We start from the raw sequence: 13,389 nt of genomic DNA, 5'->3' as shown, positions 1-13,389 counted from the left end.
TGATTGGTTGTATGATGTTTGTCCTCTCACACAGAAGAAACTGCACAGTTCAAAAACAAATATATAAAAAATTAGGTTGGAAACTGCATTGCATAAAACAGAAAATACATTGCAGTTTCCATTTTTACATTGCATAGGCCACTGTATACTTACCAATATTAGGATAGTGCAACCCGAAACAACTTCTATAGATGTTTTTCCTCCCTTCTTTGCCTTTGCTTGTGTGATCAAGGATTCATTTATGTAGGCTGAAACAGCTCTTGCCCACGAAAAGCTTGAAAGTGTGTCTAGATTTACACAGTGCTCAACTATTTTCCAGTGCAAAGTGGATGAAGAGTTGGCAAAGAGGAATGTCATGCAGAGCAGAATTAAGATTAGGCTGACCACCTCCTTGTCGTAGTCAACAACCTACTTTTTCTCTTTGTCTTCCCCTTCTTCTTCTTCTTCTTCTTCTTCTTCTTCTTCTTTTGCTTTTCCTTTGTTCGTTTTCTTCTTTTGCTCTGCCTTGGCCTTTTCTTTCTTCAATTGGTTTGCCAAGGCAATTGCCTTTTGTAATTCTTATTCTACCATGTTTTTTGATGGTTTTGACTTTTCTCCAAAGTGCCTTGTTCTGAACATAGCAATGTATCTATCATGGCCAAGTTTGACAAATTTTCCTTCGTTTGGCAATCCTAGAATCTCAGTCATTGCTTTGCTTGTGATCTGGAATGATTTGGTGCCAAATTTGAACTACTTTGTATTTGGATCAAATTTCTTGAGTAGCTGTACTAAGTCGAGGTCCGACTTATTCATGTTATTCATGTTGTTTGTACCATATCTGACCCTCCACTCATTCAATGACACGTGGATCAGAGAAACTCCCCAAGTGCCTAAGGCTCCGAACAATCAGCATCGGCTACCGATGATATTGTCTCAAAGCAGCAAACGGTCGCTACAGACCCAGTATTGTCTACAATCGGTATCCCCTACCGATTTTGCAGAATCAACCTCGAAGCACCCGCCCGAAATATCTAAAGACTCGTGTCAACCTCATAGGGCCCTCCCACGAGTCCCACATCGAAATTAAGTACTAAGAGCATACAAAATGCCCTCTATAAATAGGCCCTTCACTACAATATAAGGGTAAGACTTTTCAGCTTGACTTTTATACTAATATATTGTCAACAGCAAAAGCTCTTAGAAAACAAACTTACTTCGGCATCGGAGGGTCTTAGGCTGGTTCCACACCGGTTCCATAGACCTTACGAGTCTTGGCTTCCTTCTATTCAGGATCTGCATCCAAGGACAGGGAGGATCAGCATCTGGCACTCAATCGATCTCTAAAGATCGTCCACATCACTTGTAAGTTGCACTCATCTCTATCTGTTCAAGTTTTAGTGCCAACACATGTCAATTCTCTGGTGGTAAAACAACTCAATCAAGTTCCAGAATGGGGTTTTCTTGAGAAACTTCTTCAGCCTTTCATTGAGCATGTCTTTAACGTCTGTAACGATGCTGTTGAAAGCATTGACGTTACACCGAAACTGGACATAGTACAAGTGCTTTGCTTTTCGATCATAGGTTGGCTTTGATTTTCTCTTTTGAGCCATCATTTTGATTCTTGGCTTTCGTTGGTTTTAAGCTTCATTCTTTTGTGGTGACATTTCTTGTGTCATTTGTGATTTGAAACAAGAAGGGATTAAAACACTATTACGACAAGTAGAGATAAACTACAAGGAAGAAGTATAAATAGTTTAGCAGAAAATACTGCAATGCAGTTTGTGGCTCATTGCATTGCATTAACGCAAACTGCATTGCATTAATGGAAACTGCTTTGAAGTTTTCATTAATGCAATGCAGAAAACAGAAATATTTGATGCTCTTCCTCTTTTAAAAGGGGCAATCTAAAAGGCAAAACATCAAACATAATAGACATTTAATAGGAGCAATCCAAAACACAAAATATAACAGAATATATACATCAACTTGACATGAAATGGAAAGATCAGCATAGTCAAAACAAGAATTACAAACTAAACCAGTGCAGTTTCCGTTTTCTTCAGTGCAAAAAACAGATATATTTGATGCTCTTCCTCTTTTAAAAGCATCAATCCAAAACACAAAACATCATCAAACATAATAGAAATAGGTAATAGGAGCAACCCAAAACACAAAACATAACAGAAACTATACATCAACTTGATATGAAATAGAAAGATCAGCAAAGTCAAAACAAGAACTACAAACTAAACCGGAAACTGCAATGCAGTTTCCCTTTTCTTCAGTGCAAAAAAACATATATATTTGATGCTCTTTCTCTTTCTTTGGTGATTTTTTGGTTTTTAGAGGTTTTGAAACCAAAACCTAAACTACATTGCAGAATGAAGAATGAATAGTAGGTAAAATTTGTAAAATCCTTAATCCCTATAAACGAAGCAAAACCTTAAAAAAGAGTAGTTTTGAATCCAAAGAGTCATCCATTTTTCCAAAGGAAGCATGCATAACAAACAGTAGTGAAAATGTCTAAAATCCTTAATCCCTAAAATCGAAGGCAAATTCGTGTTAGATCGTTGATTTTCTTACGATTTTTTTCCAAGTGAGTGAGAATCGCTTCGATCGTCGTCGTTGTTTGTGGTCGTCGTTGATCGTGGTTTACCGTGAACGATCGTTGCTGTGCAGTCTTTGAGTTTTTGGGAATAGTGTGGAACTGTTGAAGGCGGTTTCTCGAAGTGAAGATGAAAGGTCGCGCGAAGGAGGTTAGCATTCAAAGAGTAGATGTCGTTTTTGGTTACATGTTTGGTGTTTTGATGTCGTTTTGACAGCTATAAGTTTTGGTTTAAAACTAAATATTGAAATTTGGTAGCTTACGTTGTAATTTTGATGTTCTTTAATTGTATTTTGGTTATAGTAGATACTAAATTTTGGCTTTTGGCTTTATCCTAATTAGCTGAAATTGGATTCCTACTTACCTAAATAGTAAACTGTATTGTGTGTGAAAACTAAAGCTCCCAAATTTAAATTAAAGAAACCAGTTTTGAATATTTAGTATTGAGCTGCATTTGCCACCAACCACGAACACGTATGGCCGTTGTAAGAGTTGGGTCGGATTGGTATAAGGTTTGAACCCAGCTTTAACAAGCAAACCATCCAAAGCCCAATATAAACAGGATTATTTGGCCAATTAAGAACTTTACAATAACTTTAATTTTCCAAAGAAAAAATAAATGGATGAAATATAAAGGAGAAAATTATAAGTTATTGCTTTCACCTTAAAGTGCACGCGTAACAAAAAGCACCACCACCTAAAAACCTACTGCAAATTACATACCAAGACGGAGAAAATGTGATGTATGTATTGATGATAAAATAAGATTTGATAAATTTTTTTGATGAAGCATGTACTCTGACTTAACTTAAAACTATGGTTAGAATAGAAGCATATTCAGAATCTACAGCAAAGAAGACTATGCCTCCAACCCCTATGTTTACGCAAATGCCTCCGGTCAGCTTTTGCCATTCTAACTGGACTGCTACTCCATTCAGATTGTAATCTGCATGCCAAAGAGGAAGAGGATATATCAATGTCTCAGTCATGCATATTCTGGGAACTTCATTAACAGTTTGAAAAGAAAAAGACAGATGAACGAGTTTGAGAGTAACTCACACAGGGAAGGCAAATGAGCGGGTGCTGGTGGTGCTGCTCTCTGATCGAAGGGAGACATTGCCGGAATAAGGACCTGATGTATTCATAAGACTCGAAAAATGACCTGCTGCAGAGAAACTTGATTCTCCGAAACCACGTTGAACATGGAATGAAGCATATTGTGTATCAGAATTCACATCTCCAACCATGAATGCGTTTGATGTTTCAGGGCATTGCCAGACACCATTTTCAGGACGTTCTTCTCTGGAAATTGTCACAGGTGCTAAATAATGTTGAACTTGGCTTGAAACAATCACTGAATGAGGAATTTCATCATCAACTTTGGACGTACTTGAAGTATCGAGAGGTTGACAGACTCCATTCTCAGGACACTCCTCTCTGCCAGTAACCACAGGTGCTGAACAAGGTTGAACTTGGATCGGAACAATCTCTGCATCAGGCATGTTGTTGTCGTTGTCATCGCCATTGTCACCTGCAAGCATCGTTTGAGTTTCAAAATGTTTGTGGACACCATTTTCAGGGCATGCATCTCTGGTAGTGGATACATGTACTGAAGTGTCCAACAAGCCAGAAGTAGTGCTTCCATTCTCCACCTTGCTATTGTTAGATAACTCATCGACATGGAAGTTTGATTCTTCAGCTGCTGAAACCAATGCCTTCTTCTCACTGTGACTAGACTCTTCAGTTGCTGAAACCACAGCAGTGCTCCCAGTTTGTGCTATTTCACTTACTTTTTCACCTGAACTCTGCATTAAAACCACAGGAGACTACATCAAGTTATAAACTACAGTTTTCCTCAACATCAAGCTGAAATTTTAACTTCCACTAAGAGAAATTTTAAAAAGATTCTAGTAGAAAGAGATCCTTATAGAGCTGTCAGTTACACAGTACAACCGCAGACGTGTACTTGAGTGAGATATACCTGAACAGTGTCTTGTACAGCTTCAGTGCTGTCCTCATTAGAAGACTTGGAGGAGTGGGCGTTCCCTGCACCCAACTCTTGCATTGGCAACACATTTGCAGGGATAAAAATCTCTTTGGAAACTTCAATTTCAGTCTTCTCTTGTGTATAATATATAGCATCGCCTATCTGCGTCAGATCCTTGGAATCGCAAGGAATGACAAAACCCTTCTCTAAATCATCGTGTGCAGAAGATTTAAAACTGTCTGGAAGGGTCATAACGATATCCATTTGTTCTTCAAGCAGTTGCTTATTCTGATCCTCATCAGGAGATAAAAAGGTGCAGCATTCCTTCTCATCCACACCAGTCTCAAATCGGTTCTTGTCTTGGGAAGGCACTCCCTCATCAATGCAGATGTCCTTGATTGTATTGCAACTACTCTCTTTGTAGCAAACTATCAGTTCTGGCAGTTCACATTCCATAACACTTTTGTCCATATAATAATCTGATTCCTTCTCTAATGCTTCTAATTTTTCAGAAGAAAGAGTATATGGCGGCACAAAATCTTTGACCTCATCTTCATTACCATTTTCCAAATCATCCACACTCTTTGAACAATCAAACCTCGATGTAGGCAAGCCATTTTCATCATTTTTCACATATGGCACTTGACCAGCATCTTCTTCATTGTCCTTCGAACCACATGAAACCCTTTTCTGACTTTCCTTCATGATCCACTTTGCTGACTGTAATGCAGCAGAGTCCAGAGTAACTTCATTTTGACCAAAAGGATTAGAATCAGGCTTGTGGCTTATAGCTAAGTGGCCGAACACTGGTTCTCTCTCTGTAAAGTACATCAAAATTATCAATGCCGGTGAAATCTGAAGACCACAGTAATCATTTTTCTTTAAAATACGTAAAAGAACTTGAGATCATGGTTACAAAGGAAGAAACCAATTGCACCATAAAAGGAGTACTCCGACCCCTAGGGGCACCAACTTTATAAACCACAACGCACCCTCACAACACCAAGACAATGTGGGACTAAGAAGACGCATTCTAGATGAGTAATACTATTTATTGAAAAGCTCAAATGGAGGCCCAATCAAGAAGATAGACCTAAGAAACTTTGACATAATTTATTAAGATAAAACTATCCGGAAGAATAGAAGACAGAAAATTTTCATTTTCCCATTCTTAATGCAGGAACCAATTGAAAGGTCGAGACCATAAGCAGGATCCCCAATGCAGGAGTTCAACAACAGAGTGATCAAAATGAATAAGAAAAGTAGCCAGTTCTTACCAAGTTTCATGGTTTACATAGATTGAGAAATGTAGGAGAAAGCTTCCAAGCTACAGCAAGCGATACTTTCAAGCATGGACCTGCCCATCAAGATGCAATCTATAGAGGTTAGCAACCAATTCAATACAAACCCACTTTGAAGAACTTGATAACAGGGAGACTTAAATAGAAACAAGGATGCTCAAGGTAAAGGAAGAAATGAGATGATTGCACACAAACATAATCACAAGATTCATGCTAACTACAACTTTATGAACTTTAAAACGATTAATAATCTTAAAAAGTGGCGCAAAATGTTAAAAACTACTTTTTTTTGCCTCTTGTTATTAAGGAAAATGTATTAGATAATGGTGGATTGCAACTGAGCAGCCGTAAAACCAATGGTAAGAAAAAGAAGATGCCGCCCATCGAGTTTTCCATCACATACATACAAAAGGAAAAACAGAAAGTAATTTGCCCAAGTGGAACCACTGTAAACAAGTCAACCCAAAATTTTGAAAATTCTTAGGGAAACAAACAAGAGTATCTGGCAATTTGGAAGTTTTTTTTGGTTCTGTACGAAAATAAAAGGAAAGGGGAAAATAACCAAAACAACAAAAAGCAATATTAAACTAAAAAAGAGGGAGACAGAAATCCGTCCTGAAAAACTTCGGTAGACAGTATGGAGTCCCAAAGTCAGTTCTTCTCACAGTAGAAAAAGACAAAGGGAAAAGTCGAAACATTTTTTAAAGAGGCACCACAAACTTTTAACAGCCAAATAAAAAGTAAAATAATAAAAATCAAAAGTCCAATAAGATGAGACCATCCTTTTACAAGATTCCCAGTACCCACCATCAATTTGTCAGGAAACACACCGATCAGATCCAAGTCTATGGGATTAAGCTAAACAAATAAATGAAAAAGGAGAAACCCAGAATTGCAATCTACAAAGGTGAACCCCAGATGGGCAACTAGTTATAAACCCAAAAACACAGTTGGGGAATAAAAAGATCTAAATCAGATCCTAGAAGGGGAAAAAACTTAAAAAGACGATACCTTTTCAATCTGGTAGTATACAAAACAGCAGCTTTCTCTTTCCCACTTCAGAAACAACTGCACCCAGAAGCCAGAAAACCAAAAGAACAAGAATTAGTGCCAAAATGAACTAAATTCAACTCAATTGAGAGCCAAGATAACCCCTTTACTTATAATTTCAGATCGTCACACTAGTATTCAATTCTAGAGAGAGAAAGAGACAGAGAGACAGAGAGAGACATGGAGAGAGAATGAACCTTAGCTCCTAGAACAGAGAGAGAAACATTCTAGAGTTAAATTAAAGCAGCAATAAAAATGATTAATCAAGAGAGCCGAAAAAGAAGTAGGCATGAGAGAGTTTGATGAGAGAGAGATAGAAGGAGAGATATAAGGGTAGGTTCAAAAAAGAAAAAGAGTCAAAATAATTAAACGGGCTCTTTGTTGTTGGCTTCTCTCCTAATTAATAGGCTTGGTTTCAGCATTTAATGTCAAAACCCATCCCAATTCATTTCACCTCCTCACTTCTTACCTGTCCCTCACCACCACTTTCCGTTTCCGTCACTTTCTCGTGAAAAAACCCAAAATTCTCCTTTCTATATTTTCCTTCCTTCCAAACAGAGCTCACCACGCCATGATCATCATCAAGCCAATCGCAATCAAGACCGGAACTTTGATTCGCCGGACAAAGCAGACGCCAGCTGCCAGCTGCCAGCAATTGGGAAATATTCTCGTGTGTGCGCCGCAGCAGAGGATACAATGCGGAAGTCAGAGAATTTCTGCTCTGCAAGCCAATTCGTTCATCAATGAGCTCTCTGTTTCTATCTCTCTCTCTCTCTAGTCTTTAGAAGAAGTCCATCATCTTCGTCATCGTTTCAGGGATCTAAAGTTTTCTATTTTCAGGGGGGGTTTTATATAATATATATCCAGTGGGGGTGGGAGTGGGGCCCATCTCTAACGAGTTTCTTTCATCCTCTCTACTCTCAAAGTCTCCGTAGTAGCGATTCCCCACTATCTCTTTCTCTGATGAGTCCGCGAGCCAGAAATCAGGACCGTTGATTTTGCTGAAGATGCCAGAGACTTTCGGAGGAGTCGGAGTTCGTATGATGGGTTGGCGGGGCAGGGGATTGCAGCTCGCGCGAGAAATCTGAAAGGGAACTTTTTACTTTCAGGGATCAACTCTGTTTGATTGGCTGCACACGTGTAGGCCGGGTGTGGGCTTTGCTAACGTACGCCGCGAGGACCCGTAACTCTCTTTTGTCGGGACTCGGCAGGATGGAAAACGAAGGTTGCTCGCTGTCTAATCTGTTTTTATAATTTTAAAAAAAAAGAAATATTATTTTTTTGCTTGAAATAATTATGCCTTTGATGCCATGCCAAATCAAAGGATCTCGCTCGACGGCCATTACTGAAAAAACAAAACAAAATACGAGAATCAAATATAAATTGTATAAATTTGAGTAAGATTTAAAAATAATTACCGGAATTAGTGGATTTGTCAAATGAATACGTACATCTCGGGGTCCCCAAATCCCACTAATTAATCATTCATACTAATAATAAATTGTAAGTTCCTTCCTTTCCAATATTTCCAGCATAAAATGCAGCCAAGTGAAGTTGGTGTAGTCTCTAGTTTCTGGCATGTAAATATCTGGTCAACCAAATTCATGGTAGGGTAGATTGAGTAGGTAGGGCATGCAGTGCAGGTACGCCTTCATCCTTTCTTACGAGCGCTAAGAATGGATGTACAAGCGATATTGGAGAAGGGGGAATACATGAGTAATTGTGCTTAACCATTTGAGTTACAAAGCCCTTTTTCTTTTCCTTGTTCTTTTGCTTAGCGTGATTTTATACACTTGTTATGTGGACATTTACACTTGACGACATCTATATAAAAAGCGATGAATTTTATGATCCATCTTTAGAGTTATTTATGCATATAGATTTAAATACCATATCACTGAGTAGATGGATAGTTTGAAAGTTTTGACCTCCGATTATTCAAAGACAAAGGGAAGATTTATTACATAGGGATTCATATGAGACTCTTTTGTTTTGGGGAATTTTGATTCTTCTATTCTTTACTAGCCATCTTTACATATGATATGATATGGGGATCCCAACTGAATTCTCATGATCGTTGGACGGTAGACAAAATAATAAAATATATAATGTAAAACTGTGATGGCAGTAACAGTGTCAGTATCCAATGTGCCGTTTTGCATTTGCAGTATAAAAATTCAGAATTAATTAAACTTCAATATATGGATCTTGATGCAGTCTTCATGCACTGTGGTCCAAATGGAGTGTTGGGAATGGACATTTCTCTGTTTTTTTTTTTTAGAATTTTCTCTTCCTATTTATCAACTGTTTATTTATATAGTCGTATATGTACAAAAAAGGATAAATAAAAAAATATCTTAACCATGGTCTCCTGGCTCTTGCAGAATATTTTTCTCTAAAAAAAAAATGTAGTTCTCACTAAATGAAAGAGGTTTTGGTCAACACTTTACCCCTTACGGCTCGACCCGGTGTGAGTGGGGATTAGTCTGGGTTGTGGTTAAGGCTTAAAGGTGCCACCCATAATTGGGGCCCATCCAGGACCACCTCATGGTTTAGACCAAAAAAAAAAAGAGGTTGGGGTGAAAACCAAGGTGGTTGGTGTGAGTGATTCGGCACTCTCATTCCTTAAGAGAGATCAGGGTTCGATCCCTGCTCTCGTACGGAGTCATCATTTTGGCCAATACTTTACCCCTTACGGGCCGACCAGGTGTAAGTGGGGATTAGTCTGGATTGTGGTTAAGGCTTAAAGGTGCCACCCATAGTTGAGGCCCATCCAGGACCACCTCATGGTTCAGACAAAAAAAAAAAGAGGTTGGGGTGATGGAGGATTCTCGTTGTTAAATCCTTTTTTTCCCCCTTAATAAGTAATGTAAATAATTAAAAGCCACCGGGAGTCAAAGCAGAAATGGTCATCAACCAAGCAGACCATTAGACTGGTAGCATGCATGAACAGATGGACCTATCATTTCCATTTGTTATATTAATTTCTCGCGGCAGCTGGAGAGAAAATTATATTATATTTCAGTCAATAGCTTTTCAAGTAAACCTTCAAGAATAACATCTTCACCTGACCATGCTATATCTATGTATATACAAACAAAATTTTCAAATAAAAGTTTGTGCAAAATTTTGGTCTCTTTAGACTGAGGTGATGAGATTTGATTTTCCCACCAACCTAATTAGTCGCATTGTCCTGTAATCAAATTTCAAAAATGGGCATTGACTTGCATATTAGTGGTTTTTTATTCGAACCTTCATGGCATTTTGGTAGTGTGTGTGGAAAACCTCCCTTTCTTTAGAGTACTTCTACTCATTTGCCATGGCAAAAGACAAGGAGAGACAATGGCAGTTATTGTTTACGTGAATAGTGCATGCCCTAACAATTTTTTTGATGCATTCCTACCTATTGCCATGGCAACTCAAGGACAACCACTATTCACATGAGATATGAGGAGAGTAATTTGTATGGAGTTTTAGTGTGGGAAGTGAAGAACATGGCTAGATATTTATAGAAAAAAAAAATTATGAAATTTTTGGTATTTTTGTCCTTATTTTTTGTATGTAAATTGGCCAATGACATCAGCATGAGGTCAGCTTGCTCAGGCAAGTCTTGTTTTTGGGCTCGCTAAGCTTGAGTATGGCCCACTGCTGCCCAAGCGATTTGTGCTTGGTGTGGGCATTTTTTTCCAAACCAAGCCCCCTTTTGTCATGACTAAAAGGACCCGTGGAACTGCTCTTATAGTTTAAATTATCGCTTCACTTGTATAAAAAATAATAATAATAATTGAGATGATTGAGTGATTGTTCTCTCATAGTGCAATTGTTCACATTTAATGGCAAACGTAAGCCTAACATTGAATGGAAATTATCTTATGAATAATTGTTGGGGTTGTTGATATAACGGGTCATGGCATGCAACTGACCATGCAAATATATATTATGAGAATTTCAAACTCACAATCACCATCAATAATTTTTCGTCGAAGGACACCTATCCACAATTTATCTATCTTTTTCATTTTTTCTGGTCAGACAATTTATCTATATTTTTTTGAGAGGTTGACTTTGTTTAATTAGTCATCTCGGATCTTGTAAACTACATCAAATATGAGAAATGTTGTTTAGTGCCAACTTATTCAGACTTGAAATATGTTTGAAGCAAATACGTGCAAGGAACGTTATATTTATATGATCAAAATCTTTAAATCATATAAGTAGATGGTAGCATTTTCGCTCACCATTTTAACTTAAAGTGTATTTTTATTATTATTTTCGACATTTGACACGTGTTTTTTAGCATAATTATGGTTTCATAAATACGAAGCAAAGAGTTAATTATAATTATGCTAATAAACAAGTATTAAGTGTTAAAAAAAATCGTGAAAATACACTTTGAGTTAAAATGATGAGCAAAAAATGTTCTATATGTAGATGAGACGGTAGGTGATGAAATAAATGGGTGCGCCGTGGATCTGACATTGATTGCTTGGCTAGTAATATCAGTGGTACAATATTAACGTTGTTCCATGAGCTATCCTTATCATCAATTTCTCTACCCAAACAAACTCCACCGCAAATTATTCAATGCACCTTTAACAATTTATGATTTTATGTCTTCTCCTTCAAATTTTCAATGGCACCATGTACCTACCAACTCGACCCCTTTACCAATTTTTTAAATTCGTTTTGGTATGAACTTAACTCGTACAACAAATTCCACTAAAATAGAACACGTTTCAGTACTTGATTTTCTTCCATTCAAACATTATTTTCATATAGTTTATGATCGTGATTGATGTCGAGCTCTATCTACATCCGTTATTAGTGAGATTTATAACTTCAATGGTAGAACATCTAATCATGTATATACATGTTAAGAATTTAACTCCCGTACTTACTTTCTCGAATAAATAAATAAAAAGAAGCATATCAAGTACTCAACGACAAAGCCCAGAAAACAGGAAAGTGTCAAGTTTTGCCTCCCATGCCCTTCTTAAATCACCCAGTGGCCACTTGAGGACATATATAAACTTGCTTCCTATATAGTTTGTGCTCTACATTATTTTCCTGTGTCTTCACCCAGGAATATATATAACCCTACTGTGAAAGTGACCTGGTCGGTCAACTGGGGCATGGTTGAGAGAGAAGTGAGCTCCTTAGTTTAATTACATGCATTTGTTTGGAGACCAAGTTGGATTTTCTCGAGAGAAAAAGGTTGTCACCTGGCCCAAGGTAACCCTTTCGAACCAGACATGTACCACCATCAAGCCTCATCACAATAAATATTTATTTATAGGAAAATGCTAGGGAGACCAACTTGGGAGACCAACTCTCTAATAGAGTGTGGGACCCATTGTATTGGTGGGCTCCACCTCTATTAGAGAGTTGGTACACAAGTTGGTATCCCAAGTTGGTCTCCCTAGCATGACCCTTATTTATAATTAACCACCAATCCATGTGCATTATAGGGCATTTGACTGTACGATTAAAGAATGTCATGTCCTTAATCCAAGGGTTGAGGTATTGCCAACGATGTGGGGAAGGTAGGGTTTTGGCCCTTGGACTAGTTTTGAGTGTTTTGACTTTCCTCCTCCTACGTGTTGGAAAACTGTATATGAAAACAATGACCTGGAGGAGCTGCATATCTGATCTGTACTGGCAATGGCATGGGATTGTTTACTTGCATTTTTAGTTTCTAGTCATCTTTTTAATACTTGGAGGCTACTCAATACTTTGTTATCTCTCTGTCGCTTCGTTGAAATCATAATTTGAGCCCTTTTTTAAAAAAAATTAAATAAATAAACTTATATTATGTTGTGCACAAGTGAGCTCTTTATAAAAAGTACACAAGGAAGGATGTACATCTTGCATACATGCTTAGACGAAGAAGTTAAATTTATAAGAAGCAACCAAATTTTAAATTATCTTCTTGCAGACGTGAGTTAGGCTAGTTGGTTAAAGTAATGTGACGTCCCTGTCCCTTTATACAAAAGTTTGACCCCCTCAATGTACATTAAACTAATTTGAACTACCGCCTTGTTCAAAAAAAAAAAAAATAATAATAATAATATTTTTGAAAGAACACCAAGTATTGAAGTAACAATAATAATAATGATTTTATTCTACCCGGTCCATATGTCTTGCTCTCACTCCATTCATTATCATCAAAACTTTAAAAAAAAAACTATAAAAAGATAAAAAGAAAGCTTACAGCTCAAATTTTATAGTTGACCCTAGAAAAATGAAGGGCTGTCTATTTATGTGCATGACAACCCTATCAGTTTTGTTATGATATTGTCGTATGTACGTGGTTCATGCGCTTGGCATGCTTAGTATGGCCGTGGCCTGGTAAAGTGTGAGCTTAATAATGACTGGTTGACAACATTGCATAATCACGTAATCAAGAGAAACATAATCACCACAAAGTTTGACAAATATAATCGACAACTCAGTATGGACACCAATCC

The 13,389-nt window shown here is 37.5% G+C and overlaps 1 protein-coding gene across 2 annotated transcripts; it reads right to left on the bottom strand.

The window, feature by feature from the left end:
• Positions 1-3,193: 3,193 nt before the first annotated feature.
• On the bottom strand, positions 3,194-7,930 carry LOC110765576 (18S pre-ribosomal assembly protein gar2-like protein). 2 transcript variants are annotated; one of them, XM_021968717.2, is made up of 6 exons: positions 7,392-7,930; positions 6,884-6,940; positions 5,849-5,928; positions 4,566-5,389; positions 3,644-4,389; positions 3,194-3,530 (listed from the first exon to the last, which is right to left on the bottom strand). In XM_021968717.2, exons 3-6 carry the CDS (start codon positions 5,856-5,858, stop codon positions 3,422-3,424), a joined length of 1,689 nt encoding a protein of 562 aa, XP_021824409.2. In that variant the 5' UTR covers positions 5,859-5,928; positions 6,884-6,940; positions 7,392-7,930; the 3' UTR covers positions 3,194-3,421. The 2 variants fall into 2 exon arrangements, with proteins under 2 accessions (XP_021824409.2, XP_021824410.2); XM_021968718.2 differs by lacking the exon at positions 7,392-7,930 and adding an exon at positions 7,120-7,317.
• Between the last annotated feature and the right edge of the window lie 5,459 nt (positions 7,931-13,389).

The sequence above is a fragment of the Prunus avium genome, chromosome 1 (genome assembly GCF_965620075.1).
Source record: "Prunus avium chromosome 1, drPruAviu1.hap1.1, whole genome shotgun sequence".
Taxonomy (NCBI): Eukaryota; Viridiplantae; Streptophyta; class Magnoliopsida; order Rosales; family Rosaceae; genus Prunus; species Prunus avium.
Note: the sequence above shows the minus strand (reverse complement) of the source record. Positions and strands in the feature narration are given on the sequence as shown.